General features: G+C 45.4%; 1 protein-coding gene across 1 annotated transcript in view; it reads left to right on the forward strand.

Moving 5' to 3' along the window:
• The window catches only part of Stx6 (syntaxin 6), a 43,881-nt gene that overhangs the window by 21,263 nt on the left and 9,075 nt on the right, over positions 1-13,543 (forward strand). Inside the window, exons 4-7 of the mRNA XM_032914700.1 lie at positions 3,176-3,238; positions 6,769-6,894; positions 8,376-8,482; positions 12,472-12,566. Coding sequence (XP_032770591.1) covers positions 3,176-3,238; positions 6,769-6,894; positions 8,376-8,482; positions 12,472-12,566 — 391 coding nt within the window. The remainder of the gene's footprint in view (positions 1-3,175; positions 3,239-6,768; positions 6,895-8,375; positions 8,483-12,471; positions 12,567-13,543) is intronic.

Raw genomic sequence — 13,543 nt, forward strand, 5'->3', positions numbered from 1 at the left:
GCTGAGCCATCTCTCCAACTCCATCTATTGCATTTTTATTGAAGAAAATTAAGAGCAGCTTTTTTTATAAGAGGAGGAGGAGCCTGTGCTCACCGAGTCCGCACCGTGTGTGACTCCCCTTGATGCAGAGCTGGGGCCCCATTGGTAAACCAGCACAGGTTTACCCAAGAGCACACTGTGCTTGCTGCTATTGAAATGTGAACAGTTCTGTTTGAAAGGTGAAAACGTCCCTCTAGCCTGAAATGCACTCTCTATTTTCTGGGGCTGGAGAGATGGCTTTTAGTGGTTTAGAGCACTGACTGCTCTTCAGAGGGTAGGAGCTCCGCTTTCCAGCTCCCTCATGGTGACTCTGCAGTCCCAGGGGATCTGACACCTTCTTCTAGCTTCTACAGGCACGAGAGACACGGGGCGCATAGACATGCATGCAGACAAAACACCCGCACACATTGAAGACAGAAGTAAGCTGACAGATTTTTTTTTTTTTTTAAATCACTTTCTAGGCTTTGGAACACAAAACTCTTATTAAGAAATGACATGATATCCTGTAAATTTTTCTCCAAGTTTATTGCTGAGCGTGTCTAGCATGCGTGGTGTCTTGGGTTAAATTCTCAGACCCATCAGAGAGAGAGAAGGAGAGTAAAGAAAAAGGGAGGAGAATGTATTGTGACTTGGACCTGGTGCCTTAGCACTTCAGAGGGGAAGGCAGGAGGATCGAGTTTAAGGCCAACCTGGGCTACATAGTGAAAACTGTCTGACAACAAACAACAACACAGGTGTCTGCAAATACGGATCGATGTAGTCGGCCTGTCCAACTGAAATGCAGTGCGAACCACTTAGTCTAGTGGCCACATTTAAACAAGAAACAAATGAGTTTAATATACTTTATTTAACTTAATATACTCAAAAGATTATCCTTTGAACACATAGCAAATATAAGAAATATTAGAGGTTAAAGTTTTTTAACTTGTTATACTAAAAACTCTGAATTTTCAGTTCAGGTGTAAAGTTTTTATTGAAAATAACTTAGCCATTATTTAAACTTTATAAAACTTGTAATTGGAAAGTAGATTTAGAAACCCATTTTTTCTGAGTATGCTTAAAAGTTTTTTTTACCAGTAATTGAATTCACATTTTAGTCAGTTAAAATAATGTACTGACCTTGTTTGAAGTGATCAACAACTACAACTAGTTTGAAGTGATCATATGTGGTATCCATAATATATGTCCATATATAGTCACCACAATGGCCTCCCTGTGAGATGCTATTGTAAATGTATGGAGGAAATAGAAGTTCAGCAAGCTGCCCAACTTAGCCCATTATCTAAGAAGCATTGCTACGTCTTGAACTCAGTTCAGTTGGGAAACTGCCTCTCAATTCAATTTGACTGCTGGTGGGCTGGTGAGCCTCCCATGTTTGGTCTGCTTTCAGAAAGAAGCCTCCTGATAAGCAAGGCGCCTGTCCACATACTGTAGGGTCTGGGTCTACTCTAAGTTCTTCCCCTTTATTTGGACATACACCTCATTCCTACTTTTATATTATAAATGACACTGCAGAATTTTTTTTACCCGTCTGTTTTATTGGAGTCAAGGCAGTGAATACTCTTAAATTGTTTGATACAAAACAAACAAAATTCATTTTCAAAGAGTTTGTCCTGTTACCATCTATGGTAGTTTCTAAAACACTCTATTGACATACAAAAATAGAGAAAAGGTCACCGATCCTAAGCATTCAATTTGATGCGTTTATTAATGGGATAGTCCATTTGATCAGCATCTGGAAGCATGACCCGACCAGGCGTTCTCAGGCGCCTGTTGCAGGTGTGTTCAAGTCATTATCCACCTCTGCCATCCAGCTTTAGACCGTGAACAAATTCCACACACACCGTTTGAAGGCTAAGGTGCTGCTTTTTCCAATTCCATTGTGGAAGCGAGATGCTCATTGTTGTTTTAGAAAGACTGTTGTTACAACATTGACAAACTGGAAAGATAGCGTTCTCTCATTACTAATGTACATTAAATAAGTGTAGCTTCTGGGTTGACTAACTGTTACCTTAAAGTGTACAGTTGATAAGTAGGGAGTTCTGCAGTCCAGGGCGGGAATGGCATCTTGTTTTGAGGTTTGTAGAACTTGTATGTGGCAGCGGTTCTCAGGTTTCAGCGTTAAGATTCCCCAGAGAGACTTGTTAAACTGTACCATAAAGAGTCTTGGGCATCGGTCAGGTTGGGGCCCAGAGAAGCACACATTAGTAACCCCTTGGGGATCTGAGTCAGGTAAGTGCACTCCAAGGGACTGAGCCATGTCACACGCTGCATGCTTGGCATATTAGATACCAGCGAGTCTGTGTTGAATGACTGTCCTGTACTTTGAAAGTTGAAGCCAGGTGGCTATTCAGTCAGAAACGTAAAGCCATGCACAGCTGATCCAGCACTCACTTGGCATGGTTCTTGGTACCTAACTGGGTATGAGGGTGCAGACCTTCAATCCCAGGACAGGGAAGCAGGGGCAGGCCGATCTGTGACTTCAAGATTAGCCAGGTCTGCATATAAGTTAAGAATTAACTCCAATATAGTAAGAATTTAAGTGGCTCATATTTAATGAAAATTTGCTTAAATATATTATCTACCACTATAGTCACTGGTTTTTTCTATACACTATTTTTGATAATATTTTAGAAATTCACTGGTGTTAGAAATAGTCTGTTCTGTAATGAATGCACTCAGAACTGAGCATGCAAGAGTGTATGGTAAATGCACTTTAAGAAGCACAGGTTTTATGAGCGTTTTAGAGGGTGCTAGTCCTTGAACACAGGCCTTTGGCTTTTACCCTCCTGCTGTCACTTATTGGCTGTGTGACTTTGTGAAAGTATCAGTCGTTCTGGACCTAGGCCCCCTCAGCTGAGAACAGATGTTATCAGCTCCTGTGGCTCAGGGAAGTTAGGAGAGCCCTGGTTCTGACTGCTTTTTGCCTTTCTCATTTTAATTAAATGTCATGTCTTCATTACCTGTTTTTAAGGGAAAGCTTTGCCTACTTCTTTTCTGTTTGAAACTGAAAATAAAAGCCAAAGAATGCTATTGTTTGCTTAAAGATAACCAATCACTCGAGTGTTCTGCCTATATGGAAAATACTGCCCACGGCTTCCTTACGGCATATCTCTCTTGTTTTCTGTCTCATCAGGACATGAAGGATCAGATGTCAGCTTCATCTGTGCAAGCGTTGGCAGAAAGGAAAAACAGACAGGTGAGAAAGTGTCAGAGTGAAAGTGTCCATTAAAGAAATGCCCCACTAGATACCTGAAGTTGGAAATTGCTGGCCATCCGAGGCGTATGTGATGGAGAACGAGACCTGTATACACTGGTGGGGGAGGGGTGGGGCATTGTGGAAGTCTTGTTGGTTAGTCCCTGCTCTTAGCACTTGCTACTGTAACGAAATCCTGAGCTAATCAGCTTATGGGGAAGAGAAGAGGGGTTTATTTTGGCTCAGTTTGGCAAGCCATGATTGGTCAGTCCCAGTGCTTCACTCCATGATTGGTTAGCCCCAATGATTTGGCATGTGCAAGACAGCAGGACATAAAACTTAATCACTTAAAAAAAAAATAAAAAAAAAACCCTTTTTATACACTATATTTTGTTAATATTGTTTCCCTTCCCCAACTTTTCTCACATTCCCCTTCCTTACCCACCTCATTTCATATTCTTTCCCTCTCATTTTTTCTCTAAGTACAATGCCTTTGTTTTTGTTTTTAAACTTTTTATTGATTTTTTGTGAATTTCACTTCATGCACCCAGTCACACTCATCTCCTGTCCCATCGTATCTTCCCTCTGCCCTTGCAACCTCCCCTGAAAAGAAAATTAAAAAAACAATCAACTAATATACCCCTTCTCCAAATAAATATCTCATTGAAGCTACAGTGTGTCACAATGTGTCCCACAGAATACTCTTTTGTCCACACTTCCTTACTTGCAAATGTTCATTGCAATGAGTCTGATTCGAGGCCTCTGGCTTCAAATACTGATCCTCTCTAGGACTCCTCTCAGATATCCTGTTGTTGCCTTGTGTCGTGGAGATCCTACAGCTTTGGATCTGAAAGACCGGCCCTTCACATGCTCCAGCAGATCATAGATGGTGTAGATGTTGGGGTGGGCCAGCTCAAAGCCCTGGATCTGGGCCTGGGTGGTAGCTGAGTTGGTCAGTCTGCCAGTTCTCCTGCACCCACACTTCTACAAAGCCACAACTAGCAAGAGGCAGGGCCAGCTCTCCCACTCTCAGATTTGGCCATCGGTGGCAGCACAGGCCACAATATCACCATGGCCTCCAGTGGCAGGTAGCAGGGCAAGCTACTCACCTCAGGCTCAAACCATTACATTTCTCTTTTTCTTCTAGCTCTCCACCACATGCTTGCACTTCAGAGTGGCTCCCGCTTTTGGCAGGCCTCTGGGTGTCTTCCCTTCTCTCTTAAAAAACAAAAGAAAGAAAACAAACAAACAAAAAAAGCTGGGCTGGAGAGATGGCTCAGTGGTTAAGAGCACTGACTGCTCTTCCAGAGGTCCGGGTTCAATTCCCAGCAACCACATGGTGGCTCACAACCATCTGTAATGGGATCTGGTGCCCTCTTCTGGCCTGCAGTGTATATGCAGGTGGAATGTTGTATGCTTTATGCATAATAAGTAGATCTTTAACAAACCAAAACCAAAAAAGCAAGCACAAGAAAGCACACACAAACCCATTTTATGTTGGTGTACTACCCCTGAGAATGTGGCCTGCCCTGGATTGTGACTCATGATGCCTAGTGTCGCTCTTTTGAACTAATTTTCATTCAGCCATCATCATTTGGTGACCATTAGCTGTTTGTTTGGGGAATGGGACTTTGTGCCCACTTCCTCTTCTCCATGCTGGGATTTTGTCTGGTCTGAACCTGTGCAGACCTTGTCCATGTGCTGTAGACACTGTGAGCTCGTGTGAGCATCACCCCTGCTGTGTCTAGGGAATGCGCTTTCCTTCCCGCATCTCTGGCTCTCACGGTGCTCTTCGGCACACAGATGCCTGTGTTGAGTGGAGGGTGTGATTCAGACATCCCAGGCAGAACTAAGTGCTCCAAAGGCTTAGGCACTGCACGCTGTCCAGGTGTGGGTCTCCTTGTGCTAATTACCTTCTGCTGCAAGAGGACACTTCTCCAGTGAGGGTTCATCAGTGTGCAGATCTGTGTGTATTAGCAACACTGTTAAAAGATTCCATTACTCTCTGGAGTGCCACGGGCTGGGATTTACCACATGGCCTTTGGCAGACATTTAGACAAACCTTAGCTTCTAGCCAACTCTTCTCAACACTGCCACCACCTTCCAGTTCACGTGTTCCTGGCCACTGGGCCCCACAGCACCTCCTCCTCACTATGTGTCAGGAGTCTGCTAAGGGTCTTAACTACTTACAGGCTATGGGACTCAGGGTCCTTGAAAATGACATGGTTATGCTTGAATTTTAATGTAGCCAGGTGGTTGCTCCTACGTCTAGGATGGCTACAAATTCAAGGCCAGTCTGGGTGCACATAACTAACGTAAGCTTAGCTCCGGCCTGGAAGTATAGTGACACTGTCTCAAAACTAAACACACGAATGAAATTGATGGGGACATTTGAGAAGTCTTCAATATCTTTCAAACCTATGAATATATTTGTTTGTTTGTTTAAGACGGGATCTCTCTACATAGCCCTGGCTGACCTGGAACTTACTGTGTAGATCAGGCTGGCTTATGAACTCACAGAGATCCACCTGCCTCTGTTTCCCAAGTGCAGGGATTAAAAGAGTAGGCCACCACTCCTGACTGTATGGTTTTAAGGAGGGGATTGTTTTTGCCTTGAGACAGGGTTTGCTATTCATGTAGCTATGGCTGGCCTATGCTTATCCTGAAACTAAAAATAAAAAAAATCATCCTACCCTAGCTTTCGGAGTGCTGGGATTACAGACATGAGCCACCATGCCTGGTTCCTTTTATGAAAGAGACTCTTTCGAGCTGGAGATGGCTCTGCAGTCACAAGTGCTTCCGGATCCTCCAGAGGATGAAGCCCTGAATTCAGCTTTTAGTGTCCGTGTCAGGCACACACAGCTGCCTGTAACCCTAGCTCCGGGGCCCATGACCTTCGCTCACATGCACAGACCATGCAGACACACACTAACACATAATTAAAACTAATAAAGTGGAAACTCCTTTCTAACTGTTAAAATATAATCCTTAAAAGATGGGCAGCTGTCACCTAAAACTTAAACTTCGAATTTAAGTTCTGATTTTTGTCTTTTTTGCTTGTGTTTGCTTTGCTTGTTTTCATTGTTCTTACTTACTTCCTTACCTCCTCCTCTTGTGTGTGTGTGTGTGTGTGTGTGTGTGTGTGTGTGTGTGTGTGTGTGCGTGTTATAGCTAGGAGAAGCTATCAGCGAGCTTATCCCATCTACCTTGAGCCCTTCAAAGAAGCTAGGGAGTGGCTAAGGTGACTCTTACCTCATGGGCCTTTGGCACACACTTAAACAGACCTTAGCCAGCCTGCCCGAACTCTGTTCTCCACTGCTTCCTCTCATCTTCCCCAACCACTCTCCTCAGGAGTAGCATCCATCTGTGAGACTCATCTGGAGGTCTTGAAAATACCGTCCTGGTGTTCTCAAACCGTCTACCAGACACCAACCTGCACGCCCATATCAAAGCCTGGTCCAGGTTTGAGGACTGTTTGACTTGGTCAGTAATAGCTCCCGGTTTCTCCTGACTGGCTGTCCTTGCTCACACAGGCACTACTAGGAGATAGCAGCAGCCAGAATTGGGATGCTGGAGTGACGGATCGATATGGGCGCCTTGATCGGGAGCTGCAGCTGGCCAACTCCCATTTCATCGAGGAGCAGCAGGCACAGCAGCAGGTACCTGAGAACAGTGGTCAGGGACCGGAGGTAGCAGGGAGGGAGCCTCCCTGACTCTTCCACTAGCCACAGGCGTATTCCCTAATGACAAGCAGCTTAGACCTGAGCTGTCATATGCTGGTTGTCAGGTGTGTAACGGTTGTATACACCATTTAAAATCTTGAGAGCATGGTGTCCAAAAGAACTACTTGATCAGATCTCAGGAAAATCGAGCTGACATCTAAACCAGTAAGGCCAAGATCTGCAGGGTTTGGTGTTGCTGTTGTTCTGAGATAGGTTCATGCTGTGCCGCTGTGGCTGGGTGGCTGGCCTCCAACTCAGGGAGACCTGCCCGCTTCTGCCTTCCACAGGCAGAGTTTAAAAGTGTGTGCCACTCCAGCTAAGCCAAGGGGTTTGAAAAAGGAAACTCCCTTTTCCCCAGCTTATTTGTTCATTCAGCTTTTTATTTAACAAAGATACTTTCAGAAACACTGAGTTCTTGTTCTCTCCATTGAAAGCCGTTGGTTTGTTTCATTCTATATAAAAACAGTTGCTGTGACAGAGGTTGAGACATTGAAGGAAAATAAACTTAATTATCTCCATGTTGTTGCATTCATTTATTTATATATTTATTGTTATGATTTTATTGAGCCAGAGTCATGCTATGTAGTCCAGGCTGGCCTCAAACATTCTGTCCCAGCTTCCTGTGTGTTGAGATCGTAGGGCTGAGGCACCCTCGCCAGCTTGGGTTGTTGCTTTTACATATTGCTATGTTAGTAAAAGCTGGCTAACCATGACCTTATGGATCAGGATATGAGAATCAGCTGTCCGTTCACACTTTGGTTGATAAATACTGCTTTATGCTTATATGTAGGCTTTGTGTTTCTTTGTTCTTTTTATGTTATGTTGGCTTAACTAGTTGTTTGCTCTCAAAATGTTACAGTGAAGCAAAGTTTTTAGTAGAGAGTAAGGGAACCACAGCCCAATTGAAAGTATGTCCTTGTCAGCCAACAGTTGCTTTTGAGGTAACTTACTGTCCTTGAAGAAGAAGGAAAGGACTCTATGCAGTCCTCTCACAACCAGAGATCTGCTAGGCTGTCTTTCGCTGACACTGTAGCAGTGTGTTGTGGACAGAGCCCTTGATCTTGGCAGTGGGCTTCCTCTTCCTAACCAACCCCTGATGTGGTGGTCATATGCTTCTGTGCTTTTGGCATTGTCTGTTCCCTTACTGGACCGCAGCCAAGCAGAGTAAATCTCTCTTGGTGGTTTCGAGCCCCGCTGACTGTTCACACGTTGGATCAGCAGGGGTAGCAGTGGCTTGACAATCCAGGCTTTAGAGCAGTGTGTTCTCAGAGGCAATGGTCTGCTGCTTTGATTTCTGGGCTTTGCTTTTGAATGTGAATTGTCCCAAGCTGGCAAAGAAGCTAGCAGCTGCTGGAGTGCTGGGCTTGGAACCAGGTAAGATGGATTTTAATTGCTTATTTCCGTGTCTCTGGCACCAGTTGATTGTGGAACAGCAGGATGAGCAGTTGGAGCTGGTCTCTGGCAGCATCGGGGTGCTGAAGAACATGTCCCAGCGCATCGGAGGGGAGCTGGAGGAACAGGCAGTGTGAGTAGTGCGATGCCCGTATCTGCAGTGACGCTGATTGAGCCCCTCAAAGCCTAGCAGTGAATTACATGGCTGCTACGGAGAAAAGCTACTGAATGTGTGGTTGCAGATTTTACTTTGTTGCTCCCTCAAAGAAGCAAATCTACCAGATAAAAGTTACAGCTGTGGTTTAGGCAAAGCCGTTACTTTAAAAACCCTTTCAAAGATACACTAAGGTCTGAGCAGGTTCTTGAGGCAGAGTTAGGAATGGGAAGCAGATAGAGCTGTGACCTCTGGAGACAGTGCCCAGAAGAGGATGACGGGCATGAAGGTGGCATCAGAACTCCCGGCTGTCATCCCTTCCAGTACCCTACTGCATTAACATAAATCAGATCATAAGAGAACATTCACATTTTATTTTAATTAGCACAAGCAATCTTACCTCTCAAAACAAAGGGGGAAAAAACATGGGCTGGAGAGATGGCTCAGTAGTTAAGAGAACTGGCTGCTCTTCCAGAGGTCCGGGGTTCAATTCCCAGCAACCACATGGTGGCTCACAACCATCTGTAATGGGATCGGACATCCTCTTCTGGTGTGTCTGAAGACAGCTACAGTGTATTCACATACATAAAATAAATAAATCTTTTAAAAACCATAACTCTTTAAAATTGGTTTTGCTGAAGAACCTGTCTTTTACACTCTACAGTAGGAAGTGCATACACAGCTTTCTTGAAGGCTGCCGTGTCATATAGCAATTCTACTTGTTTCCCGGGTGAGCGGGGGTGTCTACCTAGATGTCTCAGGGTACTCCAGTCTAGTTTCACTGTTACATGTGCTCGTTAACAGCTCTTCCTGGGCACGTAGTCTGCACCAGACTGTCCGGGAGGCCCTGGGGAGGCAGGAGAGAGCAGGACAGACTCTGCCTGCCATCAGAATGCTTTCTGCTTCCCAGGACTGCACATATTGTACAAATGAAGGACGTGGGCCCGGGGTGGCAGTGGGGAGAGAGAGCCATTGTCACTGTGGTAGACCAGTTCAGCCGACTAGAGAGCCCTGCCTTTTCCAAGAAGGAGGGCCGGCTGAAACCTGTGGGACAGTCAGAATATATAGGTGGTTGAGAGAGAGCCAGTGACTCTGCAGAGATGTGTGTAGCCGTGTGTGCAGGAGGGAGGAAGCACCTGGGGAGACTGAGAGGGGCAAGTGTGCACACACACAACAAGGTTTTCAGTGTCTGGCCTGGGGAGAAGGGGAGCGGAAGTCCTGGGGGGGGGGTCAGAGGGCAGCAGGTGAGGCTTGTGATGAGGAGGCGGGACTTTCCCTTTTCAGTGTGCAGGACAGGCAGGGAGGTAGTGTTTGAAGTGATGGCTTGAGCGGGTGTGGTTTTTAGATGATATACTGGAGTGGAGCCAGGTGGCCATGCCAAGTGAGGATCTAGAGTAACAGGAACCCAAACACACAGGGTGAGTTTCTATTTAAACAGAAGGGTTTCAACTCTTTGTTGGTGAGGCAGCTGGAAAAGAGAGGCAACCTGAGATCCAATTAGTTAAAGATGCTGAAATGATGATGGTTTGTCTCCAGTCCCTTCAAAGTGAGCACAGCAGCAACAGAAATGTTTTTGCAAAGATTCTGGAGAACATACAACAGGAAACCGAGTTATGCCAGTTTAGCGTATGGAAAGCAGGCAGGTTACAGATTCAATAGGCCAAAGAAAGCTGACCCCTGAGCCAGAGGGGAGCAGACGTGAAGCAGAGGGATTCCCACAATGAACCTCTCAGCTGTGACTAGTGACTAGTGACTAGCCTGCACTCAGCTGTGACTAGCCTGCACTCAGGTGGCTTGATGTTAATGTTGAATGTTGACCTAATCAATTGTGACACGATTATATATATCAGAGAAGTGGGGAGGATGGCAGCGTGGGAATCACATGGTCTAGGGCTAAATCCTGTGTGCTAATTCTGCACCATCAAGTCTGAGGACAAGCGTCTGTGTCATAAGATAAAAGCATGCCACTTCCAAAGAGGAGGAAGGCCAGAAGAGGCTGAAGTGATGAGAACACATAGGTGAGGGAAGAGAACCGCAGGTTACTGTCACATCCCTGGAGGACTGTCCGCTCTTTACTCTGGGTATTTATGCATCTGGTAGTCATGAAGGGAAGAAATATGGGCTTTGAACTGATGCTGTCGAGAAGGATAGCCACCAGCCTCATGTGGCTACTGAGCATGTGGAATGTGGCCAAATGAGCTGAAATGGGCGGTGAGCAGAAAGGGAGTGCTGGGGTCTGGAGCAAAGGGCAGGGAGTTTATTAATCATCTTTATACTTCATGTTGAAGGGATACTTTGTATATAGTAGCCTAGATAAAATAGAGCTAAAACTCAATTTCAGAGCCAGTGGTGTAGTGCTTGCCTGGCATACAGTCCCCAGCACTGTGTTAGCCAGGCTTGGTGGCTCACATAGTTGGTGGGTAGAGGTCAGGATCATCCTTCTAAGTTCAAGGCCAGCTGGCACTGCATTCGAGTCCTGGCTCAAATTTTAAAATCTTTAAAAAAGCACAGTGGCCAGAAGATGCAAAGTGACATTTGTGACCCGTATGTCTCTCTGTTGGATAGAAACTTGGTGTGGCTGTGCTTGGCTGAGGACTGACTGACAAGCCAGTTTTATCTTTAGTACGAAAAATTATGCCCAGCACACACAAGTAGCCCTTGTTTTTCAGTGGTTGGCCTGGAGATGCCTGCCAGCCACAGGACCAAAGTGCTGCCAGGATCTGAGATGAACTAAGCATGTTTTAATTTGAAAACTCAGGTATAGAACAAAGGCCTATTTACTCAGTTGTCAGTGTGGCGTGTGATAGTTAACTTAATGAGGATTTAGTAGCTCCAGATACTGAGTGACTGTCATGTGTCCTTTGTGGGCTCACTCTCAGAGCAATGGTTTATAGCTGCCAGTGACACTGTCAAAGTAAATAAGGCCTTTGTAGGGAGGCTGTGGTACAAATTGGTTTATGAATTTTAGCCTCAAACTAATCATGTACTAGTCAGAAGCCGAAGTCTGGAATGTACAGTAATTTATGAAACAAAGGTTGCTAGAACACAAGTACAGTGTCGAGCGCTGCTCCAGCAGCATGTCGGAGAGCAGGTAACAGAGACAGAGGCCTCCTGAGCTGGTTCGCCTGTGCTCCTTGGAGAAACACTGCTTTTCTGCAATGTGGTGCATCACACACACACACACACACACACACACAGAGAGAGAGAGAGAGAGAGAGAGAGAGAGAGAGAGAGAGAGAGAGAGAGAGAAGAGAGAAGAGAGAGATCCCTACCCTACCCTATACACCATCAGGGATGCCAAGGCTCTGGCTTTTAACTTATAATAAGGCAGTGCTTTAAAGGAGAATCTGTCTGGTTTAAGGTATATTCCTGAACTCACATTGACATAAAGTACCTTTGTGTATCATGTGCTTCTTGCAGGCCCTGCACAGGCATTGCTTTGGCATGGTCACCCTGTTTAGCAGGTATCAAGAGTCTCAGAGAGTTGTGTGGGATACCTCGTTCAAAGTAGACAAGACAAAGTCTGCTCTCTGGCTCTGCGCCCGAGCTGGCAGTGTTGGAAGTCGGAGGCACACTGCCTTGTCTGCAGTTCTGAAACCTACAATCCAAGTGTTTAATTTGCAGCAGACTCGTGTGATGGAAAAGCCTCAGCTAAACCGAATGTAGCTGTGATTCTTCCTCGGTTCTTCTGCAGAAATACAAGCGCACTTGATAATGGGAACTACCCCAGACCCTGCTAAGGTTCTTGAGTAATCTATAGCATATGTAACATGTTTTTTAAAGCATATATTTCCCAAAGTTATTTAAACAAAACAAAACATAAGTTGTTCCAAGGATTTGAGGTAATAAAGTAGATCCTGAGTCCCAGAGGATGCCTTTTATCTTTATTGAGAAGAAGGCCCAGGCCTTACTTAATAGCACGGCAAATACAAGGCTCTGCTTACCACCCACTTCCTCCTCCTCTCTAGCATGCTGGATGATTTCTCTCACGAGTTGGAGAGCACTCAGTCTCGACTGGACAACGTGATGAAGAAACTTGCAAAAGTGTCTCACATGACCAGTGGTATGTATGTGTGACTCTGTCTGAGACATATTTGTCTATGCTGCTTTTAGCTCAGAAAATGGAACACTAGTGTATAGAGGCATAGCCTGTCCTTGTGGACCACACGTTGGGAGAATCTTATGCCCAGTTGTTCAGTGTTCTCCCCGTAGGGAACTTCCCCACAATCACAAGTCCTTTTTTTACTTTTTTCTATTTTTCTTGCCACATTAGAGAACTTAACTTTTCTTCTGATGGTTTTATTTTACATGTGGGGTGTGGTGTGGTGTGTGTGTGTGTGTGTGTGTGTGTGTGTGTGTGTGTGTACACGCATGCGTGCATGTACACACTTTCCGTGCCACACGTGTTCACGACAGCAGGCCCTTTTGCTCACCAGCCCTAGGGAACCTACTTAAAGTTGCAATTGTTAAAACAGTTGCTGCTCTCTCTGAACTGTCTTCCTTTCATTATTCCAAACATACCTACTTCTTCAGACTGTGACAGTCTTATAAAGTGCTGTCCTAGCAATTGTGTGCCAGGGTGGGGATGAGGAAGTAAGTTCTCAAGTCAGTTACCATATTTGAAGATGTTTGCTAATCTACATTTTGGGGGTTGGGACTTACTACAAATTGCCTCCCCTGACAGACAGGAAATGATATATTTCAAGTCAAAATCCAGTATCTCCTCTTTATCTGGAGGGGCTTGTCTGGTGAAAGGAAGACCTGAGCTATTTCTTGAGATAATTTGAGTGCTTTGGGCCATAGGATGCCCCCCTCATAACAGACCCTCCCCATTTCCTGCCTCCTCATTCCCCTGGTGGTCTCTGGATGTCAGGTGCATGCAACATGGCGGATTGAAACACAGGCCAGTGGGCTCTTCAGCAGTGTGCCTCCTGGCTCGGTTACACAGCAGTGTCTGGCCTTCACTTCTTAACTAAAACACTGAGAGTTGTGGATGGAGCCCAGTGGGAGAGCTTTAGCAGGCAGAGGTGAGGCCCTGTG

The sequence above is a fragment of the Rattus rattus genome, chromosome 10, assembly GCF_011064425.1.
Source record: "Rattus rattus isolate New Zealand chromosome 10, Rrattus_CSIRO_v1, whole genome shotgun sequence".
Taxonomy (NCBI): domain Eukaryota; kingdom Metazoa; phylum Chordata; class Mammalia; order Rodentia; family Muridae; genus Rattus; species Rattus rattus.